Source organism: Girardinichthys multiradiatus, chromosome 8 (genome assembly GCF_021462225.1).
Source record: "Girardinichthys multiradiatus isolate DD_20200921_A chromosome 8, DD_fGirMul_XY1, whole genome shotgun sequence".
NCBI classification, from domain to species: Eukaryota; Metazoa; Chordata; class Actinopteri; order Cyprinodontiformes; family Goodeidae; genus Girardinichthys; species Girardinichthys multiradiatus.
The window spans coordinates 14,444,222-14,459,087 of NC_061801.1; the positions used below are offsets into that span (position 1 = coordinate 14,444,222).

The following is a 14,866-nucleotide window of genomic DNA, read 5'->3' on the forward strand; positions in this document are numbered from 1 at the left end:
AGTGGCTCAAACGGCAAGGCAATTTGATCTATTTTCTGATTAATTTAGCCAATTAGGGTACTGGGGGCTCTCGAAGACTGTGAATAGAGCTTTGGTCTTGCATCTCCAGCTGGTCATGTGATCATTAAGTGTAAAAAAACATGATGGTGACATCACAGCAAAACTTTCTTACACTTGAAACTATAGCATCATCCCAGTACCCTTATACTGAGGGGGGGTTGAAAAACCCTAACCCTAACATTAACCCAAGGACTTTATGTTTCACAAAATATGACTAATTTTTTTATGTTTAAATAGGCTGATACCTACTTTTTTTTAAAATATGCTAACAGTCCTTACAAAACAAGAAAACAGTCTGACAGAAGGTCTAGTTTTTTTTATTTTTTAGAACTTAAATAATTATGATGTGTAAATGAGTAATTTTTACGTAGCACCAAGTTAACTATTCAGTATGATTAACATGACACATTACGATTAGCAATACCAGCACTATGTTTCATGTTAAGTATATATATACACTGCTCAAAAAAATAAAGGGAACACTCAAATAACACATCCTATATCTGAATGAATGAAATATTCTCATTGAATACTTTGTTCTGTACCAATTTGAATGTGCTGACAACAAAATCACACAATATCATCAATGTAAATCACATTTATTAACCAATGGAGGCCTGGATTTGGAGTCACACAAAATTAAAGTGGAGAAACACACTACAGGCTGATCCAACTTTGATGTAATGTCCTTAAAACAAGTCGAAATGAGGCTCAGTATTATGTGTGGCCTCCACGTGCCTGTATGACCTCCCTACAACGCCTGATCATGCTCCTGATGAGACGGTGGATGGTCTCCTGAGGGATCTCCTCCCAGACCTGGACTAAAGCATCCGCCAACTCCTGGAGAGTCTGTGGTGCAACGTGACGTTGGTGGATGGAGCGAGACATGATGTCCCAGATGTGCTCAATCAGATTCAGGTCTGGGGAACGGGCGGGCCAGTCCATAGCTTCAATGTCTGCTGACACACTGCAGCCACATGAGGTCTAGCATTGTCCTGCATTAGGAGAAACCCAGGGCCAACAGCACCAGCATATGGTCTCACAAGGGGTCTGAGGATCTCATCTCGGTACCTAATGGCAGTCAGGCTACCTCTGGCGAGCACATGGAGGGCCATGCGGCCCTCCAAAGAAATTCCACCCCACACCATTACTGACCCACTGCCAAACCAGTCATGCTGAAGGATGTTGCAGGCAGTAGATCTCCACGGTGTCTCCAGACTCTGTCACATCTGTCACATGTGCTCAGTGTGAACCTGCTTTCATCTGTGAAGAGCACAGGGAGCCAGTGGTGAATTTGCCAATCCTGGTGTTCTCTGGCAAATGCCAAGCGTCCTGCACGGTTTTGGGCTGTGAGCACAACCCCCATTTGTGGATGTCGGGCCCTAATACCATCCTCATGGAGTCAGTTTCTAACTGTTTGTGCAGACACATGCACATTTGTGGCCTGCTGGTGGTCATTTTGCAGGGCTCTGGCAGTGCTCCTCCTGTTCCTCCTTGCACAAAGGCGGAGGTAGTGGTCCTGCTGCTGGGTTGTTGCCCTCCTACAACCTCCTCCACGTCTCCTGGTGTACTGGCCTGTCTCCTGGTAGTGCCTCCAGGCTCTGGACACTTCAAGTTACTGGTTAAAGTTATTAACAAGTTATTAGGTTAGATTAACAAGTTTTTTCAAGGATAACAACAAAACAATAATACAATAAAACAACCTAATTCACAAGATAATTTATTTCCATGGAATTATTTCCACCATGTTATGGTTTTTTTTGGGCTGTGTCCTTTCTGGAGCTCTGATTACATTATAATGACATCACTCCTCCCTGAAAGAACAACCCTTACAATACATCTGACAGTGTTTGTCCTTCTCAAACTTGGCTGGCCTTGTTTTTCTCTTTTTTATTCCACACATCTGAGTTCCTTCCTTCCACTTTTTATTTTTTTATTTTTTACCCCTTTGCCTCTATTTCTTTATCTCCAGTTGAGGAAGCAATATTTTCCCACACAACCTGGCACTGAAAAGGCTGAACCATTGTTTCCTGTTGACGGGGGAGGGAGAACGGGGAGTAAAGTGACTTCCTGGCTGCCAATGTTTAGCCTCTGTCAGTGTGAGAAAAAGCAAGGAAGAAGAGCTGGTGATGACAAAGACTCGATTTGAGGGATTCAGTGTAGCTAGGACGATTTAGAGGCTATATAACCTTATAGCACGCTTCATCTCCTTTGCCTCTTTCACCTTTTGATGTAGTCTCTTGTTTTCTCTTCGGTCACTGCTACATTTTTGCTTATTATACAGCAGCTCAGCAAAATTATAAGCTATATATACTCATGAAGAAATAACGCAGCGGTGTCAGCGGACTTTTGAATAAAACTACAAAACATACAGGTGCTGTGTACATTATTTGATATGTTGATGAGCTGTAAGATCACAATTAATTGTGTCACTTCTATAAGTGACATAAACTCAGAATATTACGACAGTCTCACCACTCTGGTTTGTCATAAATAACAGTGCTGTCTTTTTAACTGGGATGTGGAGAGGGGTGTGTCCGGGGCAGCAGACATCCTTAGGGAGTGTTGTGGTGTAAGTCAGAGGGCAGAGGCTCCAGCTACGCTTCCAGAGATCCATAACTTGTTTGGAAAGCTCCGAGAGCAGCCGTGAGAAATGCAATCCAAATTTCAGATGCTCTTTTTTGGGGCTAAGAGAGAATCCACTGGACCATGTTTCACATTTTCAGTAAATCGTAAGTGTTTTGCTCCATTTTAAATACCTCTTTAATGCTCTTGTTCTCGTCACCGGTAATTGCTGCAGCCCCAGCTGTTGTGGTTTATGACAGAAAAACCTCTGTACCTGCATCCAGCCATGGTTGAATCAGGCTGCATCCAGCTTGGTTTTAGCTGCCTAAATGCCATAAAGTAGTTGCTGCATGAATTATACATGCAAAGAAATACCGTGATGGTTAATTAAAAAGAGGACAAGTACAGAACTCCTCAGGAGCTGGAGAAGGATGTGAGAAGAAAAACAGAGACATGTTTAGACTTGAAGATGAGAAAAGGAAATTCATCGCCCGAGGAGAATCTTGGCTGTTGAGTGCAAACAAGAGCTTGGTATTGGCAATTTAAAGCTATTGATCTGCTAAAACTTCGCCATCTGTTTAGCTCCTGTAATAATGTATGCACTGATGAAAACACAAAAAAGTAGAAGAATATTTTTTCTGATGTGGGCTTTATATTGTAGCCATGAGTTTTGCCTCGCTGTGTGGGAAGTGACTCTCTGCCCTCCTTTTCCTCCCTGTGAACTTGAGTGCTCGCCTGTTTCTTTGTCCGGTACCACAGGGGTGTTTAGTATTCAGGTCAAGAAGTCAAAAATGCAATTTCTCGTCTCCTCCACTCCGGCACATGTCTGCTTCCAAGAGTGTTTATGGATAGTTTCAAGAGAAAAGATGTGTTGCTTGTAACTAATTTATGTCTTTTCTCAACTAACTCTAGTAGTTTATTTTTGCCAGGCATAGGTTCTTATCAATACAATGGTATCATCTAAACGGGCAAGCAGGCACATTAGCACTTAAGCACAGATGGATATGCTTTCTCCTTGACACCGGTGTAGTTCAAGTGTTCTCAGCCTCATGGTTAGACCTGAGTCACACATGCTAATATGGAGCTGTTTTTTTCCTAATAGTTGTTGCAGTTGATGGTTTTACTTCTTACTTCTACAGCTGAAGGGGTTAGATAGCAAATCAATAATGGCTAATAAGGAAAGACAAACAGGAACTGCCAAGTTCAGTGTAAAAAAAAATATAAACATTCTTGTGTGTGTGTTATGAGTAGGCCTTGTACAGTATGACAGTCTTACAGTTTAATAACCTTTAGGAAATATATTACAAAAACATAATATTAATATCAATTTGAAACAAATTATGTATGATCATAAATGCTTTTGTTTAAAACCGAAACAAATTTCCTAGCTATCCCTACTGCTGCTAAAATAATACACCTTAATTAATACTGTTGCAATAGTGCCTAATTCATATTGTTTTCACTTTCGTTTAATTAAAATAATTATGTTTTTTAGAACTACTTTAAAGTGTTTATTGTAAAAATATTATACATTTTGACATTAGCTTTGTCATCTTGATATTGGCTGGTTAATTAGTCCGGCTCCAGTAGTGAGACTGTAGTCAGCTGCGTTACAGACATGCTGCTCATAGTTTGCTAGTCACAGTTATTAGAATTGTTACCTTAATAAAAGTGTTGGATGACACTCCTTTAGTTGCCACACAATTGTTTCATTTTCACAAGTGAAAATATTCCAAACAGCGTAAGTTTTCTTTCTTGTAAGTGAAGAAAAAGTGCGGTACCCTTCTTTTCACCAACAGACCAGCAGTTGTGCAGCAGTAGGTGGAGGAATAGCAGCACCTCTTTGCTTATGGTCCATATAACCGGAAAAGTTCTGGTAACTCTAGCACTTCTATATAAAATGCACTTTAAACTGTAGGAACTGTGTAATGTAAAATGTTAGCGGCTTTGAAACCAAACCTTTATGAACCTGTTTGTCTAGCTCATAAAAGCAGGGTTAGTAAGGCTAATGTTCAGCATTTTATAAGCTATCTATAAAATACTTTTCTCTAGCTCCTCAGGTTCTAATGTTACAGGACAATGCCTTAAACTGCTGACACAATGCAGGCCCTCAGGGTTTTTCTGTAAAGACTGCTGAACGGCCTGAAGTCAGTGATAAGTTAGTTAGCCGGACAGTTATGGTCCTAATCAACATCTTGTCTCACTTTGTTATAACCATATCATCTCTGGCCTCATTTTCGACCACTTGTCCTTGTCTCCGCTCCACTATGGTATTGCAAGGCAGAATTTGAGCCCTTTGCAGAAATATTGGTGAGAATTTGTTTCAGATGCAAGTGTTTTCTGGAGGGAGAATAATAATGCTGTGGCATTGACACGATGCTCAATTGGTACTAAGGGGCCCAAAGTGTGCCAAGAAAAAAAAAATATCCCCCACACCACCACCATTACACCACCACCACCAGCCTGAACTGTTGATACAAGGCAGGATGGATCCATGCTTTCATGTTGTTGACGCCAAATTCTAACCCTACCATCCAAATGTCGCAGCAGAAATCGAGACTCATCAGACCAGGCAACGTTTTTCCAATCTTCTATTGTCCAATTTTGGTGAGCCTGTGCGAATTGTAGCCTCAGTTTCCTGTTATTAGCTGACAGGAGTGGCACCCGGTGTGGTCTTCTGCTGCTGTAGCCCATCCGCCTCAAGGTTCAACGTGTTGTGTGTTCAAAGATGCTCTTCTGCATCTCCGTGGTTGTAACGAGTGGTTATTTGAGTTACTGTTGCCTTTCTATCAGCTCGAACCAGTCTGGCCATTCTCCTCTGGCCTCTGGCATCAACAAGGCATTTGCGCCCACAGAACTGCGGCTCACTGGATATTTTCTCTCTCTGACCATTTTCTGTAAACCCTAGAGATGGTAGTGCGCGAAAATCCCAGTAGATCAGCAGTTTCTGAAATACTCAGACCAGCCCCTCTGGCACCAACAACCATGCCACATTCAAAGTTACTTAAATTACCTTTCTTCCCCATTCTGATGCTCGGTTTGAACTGTGTCAATGCATATAGGTATGTCTACATGGCATGTGATTGGCTGATTAGAAATTTGCATTAACGATCAGTAGGACAGGTGTACCTAATAAAGTGGCTGGCTGGTGAGTGTATAAAAAATTAAATGTATTGGCTTCAATGTAGCTCAGTTAAATATCTTTTAGTTGTGATTCTGTATTTGTTGGTCATTAATCCAAATAGGCAGAAACAAACTGTGCCTCTTAAAATTAGAAATTGAGATTTATTTATTTGATTTGAATAAAAAAAAAAGTTGAAGGGTAGTCTAATCCTTGAAATATTTTTTACTTTTTTTGTTTTGGTATTTACGAGGTCTTTTACTTACAAGGATAATGGTCTCTGTATATTCTTCTGCCCAATTTTTCATATTTGATGTTCTCAACTTTGCTAAATCCATTCTTTGCTAAACGCTAGAGCGGATATTTTATTTAGTGTTTTCACCTGGTATCCACATGCAGACATTGTGTGGGGGAACATATTTTTTGAATAATGTATTTCTTGGGTGTATATGAGTAAACGTTTTAAGGACTATTAACGTAGCGGCCCACTTAAAGAAAAGCTGTTTTTATCTGTTCTCCACATGCTAAACGTAACATTTGGATAGAAACAGATTTTTTAAATGTTTTCAGTGTTCCTTTGTTTCTCTTTGCTCTTTTGTACATTTTCTACATACATGTATCTGTAAGCAAAACTGTTGGAAAAATATGTGTACCTAAAGCATAAATCTGTCCTGTAAGCTAACAAAATCCTCATGCTGATGCTTCTGAATCAGTGTCCAGTTTATGGCGCTTCCCTGCTGTGACTTATTAAAAAATAATAAAACAAATACTGAATTGAATGTTTTCCTTGTCCCAAAGCTGAACAAAAAAAAAACAGAAACTGAATGTTGAGTTTTAGTAATGAAGCCATGCAGGACACAGAGAAAAGGAAATATCAATATGCCTGTAGTGGTGGAAGCTGTAGTGAATCTAAGTACCTATACTTGCTATCCTCGTATGCCTTTCTAGTGTAATGAATTATTAAATGCCTTACGTAAGTCAGTGTAACAAGTCATTTTTTAAATTTAAAGCTCTAAAGAAGATGATAATACCTTGTTTAATCAACCTTGTACTCTCTCCAGGAGTTTGCATAGATTGGGTTACTCTGAGTCAACCTGTGTCACTGAAATAAGAAGCATCCCTCCAGAATGTGTGCCCAACAGTGTGTATTGATCATGATCAGTCATTGTGATATTTTCAGTTTTCTTCTTTATGAGCAGTATTGGTTGGATCAATATTGTTGCCATAATGCATTGGTGATTAATAGTGTGACATTTGGCCTCCGACCTTAACTCCAGCTTAGAGAGTCATTCATTAGCGTGACCTGTGACCTCATTATGAACTCTCTGTCGCTGTAGTCTTTCCAAAATGCCTAGCTGGATTAATTATTTTGAGGTAAAGGTGTGGATAAATACAGAAAAAATGCAACCGAATGAACTGACAAAACTCAAGAAGAGAAATACGGGGTGAATATGTTATAGAAATCATCACACATTTAAGAACTCAACAGCCCTTGCAGATCATCACTGGTTATTGATAGCTGGTTGGCTGGTTTGATCACATTTGCAGCCAGCTGTTCTGTTCTCCTTCAATCAGCTCACGACTTGGGAGCCAAACCCCAATCCGCTTGCTCCGGATTGCTCTCCTGCAGTGTGTGTCCTAGCAGATGTTGCACTGAATTAGCTCCCAGCCTAGCAGGGAGTCAGCACTCTCACTGTAATCAAGCTGCGTAGGTGTGTGTGTGTGTTTTTTACCAGAGAGCCTGGCTTGATGGTTGCGTTGTTCTCATACTACCTGATCTTCGTTACTAGCCAGCCCTTTATGTCTGCCAGACCTCTGAGTCAGGTGACTCTATGGGCTCCTATCCTGGGGCCTGGATGGTTGATAATTTAGCATAATTTCCTTTGTATGCATTTGTCTCTCTTTGCAGAGTTTTTTCCTTGATTTTACATGTGTCAAAGTCTTTCATTCAGATGCTTCTCTCCTCCCTGCAAATGAAAGGCTGTCTTTGTGCAGAGGCGCTCTATCTTTAGTTAATGTTTGCCTCCCTCTATAGATCTACTCATTTCCATTTTTGTTCATCAAAGCAGCCAAACCATTGCTAAAGTCTTGTTTGGCTCAACGATTCTTGAAGTAGCATCCCTCTTTTCTTTTGTCTCCCTGTAATCTCTCTTTTATCTTGTATACATCAGACTGGTAACAAGAGAAAAGCCCAAAAAAGGACAGCTACCTTGCATCACTAATGCATTGGACATGCACCAACATGTGTATTAGACATGTGTTTAAACATACAATTAAACATACAATTGTTCCCTTTCCCTCACAGTGAATCAAGACTCACTATGGCCAAGCATGAATGAACAGAGGAAAAATAGCTTTTGACTTGCAGTTTTTACCTGGGTTTGATGTATATGTGCAAAAATCTGCACAAAGAGTAGCAGATTAGGCACTGGAGATTCAGAATGTCATGCTTGCTTCTGCATCCGTCTTCATCTCTAGAGATCAACCTTTGCATTCCGTATTGAATTAACTTTGTTTGATCCCCTATCTGACCTGATTGGTTACCGAAGCCTGTAGCTACATGTGAGCACAACTCACACATACACCGTTCTGCAGCGGCAGCATCTGACAGCACCCGCTTGTGTCTCTTTCCCCTGCCTCCCTTCAAATTTCTATTCCTTCTGACTTTTTGCTACTAGCCAGACGTTTGTGTTTGTTGTCTATATTCTCCTGCCACCCATCAGCCAACTGTTTGGATGACAGTCGGCAGGTTGTTGCATGAAAAACACACTCCTCAATGGCTTTACCCTGAGCCAAAAGGCCAAAAGACCTACTTTTAGACCGAATAGAGGACAAAAATAAAAATAGGTTAAAAAAAAAATCTCAACTAAACGCATTTACTCACATTAAGGACTCAGACAGACAAACCACATCTGTTTAGGTCAAGTGAGAAATCAGTCCCATGACAAACTGCCCTGCGGACAAGTATTTGCTCATTTCCACCAAGTGGTCATCAAAGGTCATCAAACTAATCAACCAGTTGCTTCTTACATCATACAAATATATTCCCAGGTGAATTATTCTATTTACCAACATTTTAAACACAGAAAAGTAATAAATACAAAGCTAAATGGCATGTCTATGTGGCCGTGCTTAGTGCATTCTCTTTCTCAATGGTCTTGGCATGAAACAAAATATAAACAGGACAAAATCAAAATCTGCGCAATATGCAAAGGTGTCATGTTACTTTGCGTAGCGATTGCAGGTTCCCTTCTGCCTTAGCTACTAGTGTTAGTTCCTTCATGTTTTACCACTTGAATATATCCTTGTGGAGAAGAGGGTATGTAATATAGCAGTACATGTTTAGCTCATCCCTGGCTGTACAAAAAAAGAGCTACAGCAGAGACATGTTTTTTTGTTTAAAGTTGTTCTGAACCCAAATTGCAACATGACACTTAACAAGCAATCTGGGAATTATTGCCACTTGGTGGTAGCAATGTTACAAGGTACTGAACTAAAAAAGGCAGTAATTTGTCAAAGTAGCTGCCACATACACTATTTCAATTTATATACTAAGACTAGGGATGTCCTGATGAAGAAGTGGTTTACGCCAGATGCCAATCCATGTTATTTAAGATGAGACATTTGCCAATACAAAGTTCCAGTCAAATACTTCATCAAAATCAATGCTGCGTAGGTGCTTGAGAACTCAGCAGCTTTACATTTCAGTAAGTGTCTAAATCTTTCATCAGCATTTCATGGTCCTCGGTAGTAATGTGATTGTCTCCCACCTAACTCACTCTCCTGATGGCCTTTTGTTTCTAAAAAACATATCTGATTCGACATATTGAAAAATAGTTTTTAATAACTTGCTCTTGCTGAAAATGTTTCTTATGCACCATGTTTTGCTAGGCTAACTCTACCAAGTTTATTCTCGGTTTTGATATCACTCATTGACAGTTTAGCTTGTAGCGCATAGATTGTCAGGGAAAACCTGGACTGATAGATTGACACAATTACGTAGACAGCCTATTATAAAAAAGACACAAAAAATCTGTATTAAATATTTTTTGGAAACTTGAAAAACATTGTCTATCCATAGTTTACAGGTATCCAAGTGGCTTTTATACAACACAGCAAGGTTTGCTATGTTCATTATTATTTGGTTATGTGTTTTAATGACTTTTTCTCTCTATTTGGGCTGTTTGATTCTAAACCATGAAAACAGTAACACACCCGAATCACAGTAGACCAATTTAACATTATTTCGTCATCTGATAGCATTTATTTACCTGTGCTGATAAATATGTTCAAGCTAATGTACCACAGGTTCCTAAATATCAACATGACCACTTGTTTTGACTAGTGTAACATTATTTAGCTGATGCCAAAAATTGTGAGCATGCTTGTTTGTAATCTAATATGTGTTTGACCTGTTTAGATTAGGGTGTTTGTTTAGTAAAGGGCAATATTAACAAGTAATTGGTCTGCCACTCTGCAAGCAGAAACCAATTTGATTGGTACATCAAACCAAAATGATGTGTAAACACTGGCCAAGGGAGTATTCAGAGCAACAGGAAAAACTCAACATCAGGGCTCCTCCTGCATTAAATGCTGTTCTCTTGAGAAAATAATTTGTTACTGGAAGTTATGTCAGCACATTAAGCTTTGGTCATTTGCTTCAAGTTTGTTGTTGTTTATTGCAGCAAAGTAAGCTGCACAAAGAGGCTGTTATTTACCCTACGAAGATTAACACGACTGCACATGTACTGCGACCTGCTGATGCAGCGCCTGATAAGTAGCAGGAGTGCCTCAGTTTGAAAGACTTTAAAGCCGCTGTTATTTGGAGTTGCACTACATTAATTTATCTTATCTGGAACGTTCGGTACAAACATAGTCTGGTGTGACGTTTTGAGAGTCCCGGGGGAATGAAGCCTATATGGGACCTAATGTTTGAGACTATATAATATCCCAGACCGGCTATCAGATCAACTCTTTTAACAGTATGCAGAGGCAAAGAGTGCAGCCCAGACACACTCACAAACCATTACTCCTCCACTATCTCTCGAGCTCTCATTCATAAATGAGTTTCTATCGAACCTCAGCAGAACACTGTCTGTCTCCGTCCCACTCTGTGCTGATAGGACTGGACCTGATGCAGACATAAATTCCTAAGTAGCTTCTGTGCATGTATACAGAAGTCCTACTGCCAACCAGGTGTTCAGTGTAAAAAGAAACACGGTAAGCACATAAAATGCAAGAAAAGACACTTAATTTAATTTTGCACCTGCAAGTTAAGTTAAAATCACCTTTTCTTTCCTTCTCACTGTGGGGTACTGTTACACAGTAAAAGATACAAAGCAGCAGTGTCTATGTAATATTAATCTTCATATTTCAGTGTAATTCTGAACAGATACTAGTTGGGTGGAAAAGTAAGACTTTTAGAGAACCAAAATACAAAGTCAGACTGAGATCTACTTGATCTCAGTCTTGTTCATAATGGTCCTTTTTAATATAATTTGAGTAAACAGATTATTATAACACACATTCAGTAGAGAATAGGCAAATCAGTGTATGAATAGGAGCATTTTGTTTACTACTAGATAGTTTTTATTTCCATAGAATATGGAAATTAACAGTCTGTTACTATTTGGGGTTGTTTGGTTTTTGTTTTCTGGAATTTTGTTGGTCTTATTCACAGTTCAAGTTTTGAATCATGTTTCTGTTTATTTTCCTGGTCATGCTTTAGTTTTGTTGTCTTGTTCATGTTTTGTCAAGTTTGGTTTTCGGATCTGGTTATGTTTTTGCTTCATGTTTTTCTAGTTTGTGTTCAAGTCTCTGTTTTGCTCCAGCCATGTTTTGTTGTATTAATTTGGATCACCTGCACCTATTAATCTGTCTTGTTTCACCTGGTCACACTCCATAAATACACACCTGTTCTGACATTCGGCGCGGAACATTTCTCATATCATGTCTTGTTTTTTGATCATGCCTTGCCTGTCTCGCTTGCCCGTTTGTTGTTTTGTTCCTGCCTCCTGCTGAGAGTGAGTTTTTGTTATTAAACCTTTTTCACTTACCATCACGCTGCCTGCTTGTCTGCATTCTGGGGTCCTATATCTCGCAAACCATAACACAGTCTTACTAATGTGACTATTTGACTCCATCTTTTGGAGCACTTAATAGACTCAAATCTGGTAATGCCTGTAAAAGTTTTACATTTTATTTAGAATATTTACAAACAGAAATAAGCATTGTTCTTTTTTTAAGATGTTCACTACATTCTTGCTGGTAATATACAGCACCCGCCACAATTATTGCCACCTATGGTATAGATATGTGTAAAACCTTAAAATAAATTAACTTTTGCAGGAACAATATTTAGGTTTGGAGCTTGTTTTTACCTTCAACACCATCTGTCTCCCTTTGCAATATGAAAACTTCTAGTTATTGCTCTTAGTGTATATATAGGCAAGTATTTGGTCAGATGGCTATTTTGTTGTAATTTCCTGACTTATGAAAATGAACACAAACCTGCCTTACCTGAATAGAAAATACTTTCAGATTATCAATTACTTACTTTAAATGTTTCTTAAAAGTGATCACATTAGAAAAGTATAAATTACAACCTCTGATATAGGAATTTTAATACCCTCATCACCCTTTTGCATATCTGCCTTTCATTTTAATGGCATAAGAAGACATGATTCCATAAGGAAATAAAGCTCCGGTATCACCTCAGTATACTTTTGACACTGCAGTGTACACCGCCACGGACATGTCAGAGTTCTGGCATATGATACTGCTCTTTAACAAGATCAACACAATTACAACTCAAATATGTAGCCATACTGAGAATGTCTACAAAAGATGATAAATAATGATGGAAGTTCATCTTTTATGTGTTTTATCACAAATATTCCATGTTTTTCATTGAAAATGTATTTTGCTCTAAATTTTCAACAGCCACAGTAGTTATATTAGACATTTTTAGTCATGTTTTTTTTTTATTTTAAATCACATTATTTTGTTGTAAATATAAAAAATAAGTTATTATGCCCAACTAACAATTTCATTTAACTGACAGGTCAAGTAATTTGTCTATCTCTTTAATGTGCAAATACTGAATATATTTATCAGACATGCCCAATGTAACATTCTTAGCAACATGCTAGGCTTAGCTGGTTGTTTTAACTCCACGGGTCAAAATACCTTTAAGAGACAAAGTGGTGTCTGTAGTATTTCTTCGCCACGTCCTTTGTTTGTGAAATATTTTCTTATCTTGCTTTTGCCTGTGCCTTATCAACACATGGTGGGTAGGCTACACCAACCTTTGTTTTTGTTTTGTTTTGTTTTGTTTTGTTTTTTCACTTCTGGTCTGGTCTCTATGAAAGCAGGATAGCTGCGGTAAGCAGAAGGGGGAGAGGGATGTCAGAAGAGACTTAAAACAGAGCATCAAACCTACAGTGGCCCTCTGGGGCACACAGGTGTGCCATATAAGATTTAACTCTTACAAAACAACAAAACATGAAACAGTGCTGTATGCTAGCAGGGGTCTGTATACCACCCCTATACTGTGCAACAAATCTTTTGACTGTTCAAACTTAAAGATTAAGACAAAAGACTCACTGTTTGATGTGTTTGGTTCAGTTTCTTTCAAATTTTATAATTAATGTGAAATTATTTCATAAGGACTTTAAATTTGACTCAGGTGACAGACCAAGAAAAAGAACAAATAAAACAGACAGTAATAGTTTTGAATACATTTGTGAGGCTTGGAAACATAGAAAACCTTAAATTGAACTGCCTCTTCAGCTGGGAAACACAAATGATTTATTGTCAATTGTGCTATTTTCTGTTATTGTTTGACAACATTAGTTTTTAAGAATCTTTGCCTATACAAACTCATGTCTTTTGCTGATCGTTGTTAAAGGTAACTGTCAAGTACATTTCACCTGGTAAAAGGGGGATTGCCAACCCAGTAGTCAACCACTTGCCATCTTAATGCTCTGACCTAAACATTATATATATATATTTATGAATCCAAACATGATAATTCATGGACACAAGTTGAACAGTTTCGTTGGTACATATCCTGAAATTCTGACAAGCTGTTTACTTCAGTTTAATTTCTCAGCAGAGTTCAGAGTACTAAAGGCACTTGTAGTTTCTGAAATTCCACAGGCTGGCATATCACCAGTAAAAGTATCTGAAATATTTAGAAGTTTAGGAAAGATGCGTAAAAGGTGAAGGAACTAACTGGCCAAGAAAGAAGAAGGTTGAGACAGATAAAATAAATAAAGAAAGAAAACTGTCGGTTAGAAATCAGTGAAAAGCAACAATTCCTTCTGACCTCGGGTGAACACTGAGTGAGAAAAAAACACATTCGGCAGCACAGGATTGGAGTGTTGAAGGACTTTCAAGGGCATAGTATGTCGTGTGATGTGAATGGATGATGTTGGGGGAAGGGAGGCAAACAGCACAGGAACGAGGGGATGAAGTCAGCAGGCCCTTGCTTTTAATGCCGCCCGTCACTTGCAGGGGTTGGCTTGGACAGTATGTCAGACTCTGATGTAGCTTGAAAGGAACAGGATTCACATGTCAGGTACTCTTTTATTGCCATTTCTGAGAACTTGCTTTTGAATAATAGGCAGTAAATTACACTTTGTGGCGCAGTTTAATACAATGCCATACAGATGATAGGCAGCATTATTATTCATCAATTCACACGCTCACTGCCTCCCACCATTTTCAATGACACTAATGTCCTTATAATATGATATGCAGAGAGAAAAAGCAAATCCTAATGTAAAAAGGAACTATGTTCCCTTTTGAGGATGCATCCTTTTATTTGCTGTAATTCCTGCTAATATCTGGCCACATGTTGAAGAAAATTGTGCCTAAATGTTTGAAACGTTAGTGGTGTTTGCTAATTAAAATGTTCTGCAGTATTTATAGCAGTTTCTCGTGAGTCACTTAATTCGAACTGCAGCCTCATCCTCATGCAGGCTTTTGGACTGTGATTTACAAACAGAATTCCCAAACACTCTGTGACCGCACTGAAAGAAGCTTTTATTTACATATATTTTGTCTTGGTATTTCTAGATAGCACTGCTATCTTGCTTTGCTTTGACATGGTTGGTG

At 38.8% G+C, this 14,866-nt stretch overlaps 1 protein-coding gene across 6 annotated transcripts in view; it reads left to right on the forward strand.

Annotated features, from left to right (window-relative positions):
* dab2ipb (DAB2 interacting protein b) overlaps positions 1–14,866 on the forward strand; it is a 211,915-nt gene that overhangs the window by 123,831 nt on the left and 73,218 nt on the right. The window contains exon 1 of one of the 6 annotated variants that reach the window (XM_047372563.1): positions 2,667–2,792. The exons of the other annotated variants lie outside the window; for them this stretch is intronic. Coding sequence (XP_047228519.1) covers positions 2,770–2,792 — 23 coding nt within the window. The 5' untranslated portion in view covers positions 2,667–2,769. Of the gene's footprint in view, positions 1–2,666; positions 2,793–14,866 lie in introns of those variants that run through there. 6 annotated transcript variants of the gene reach the window in all.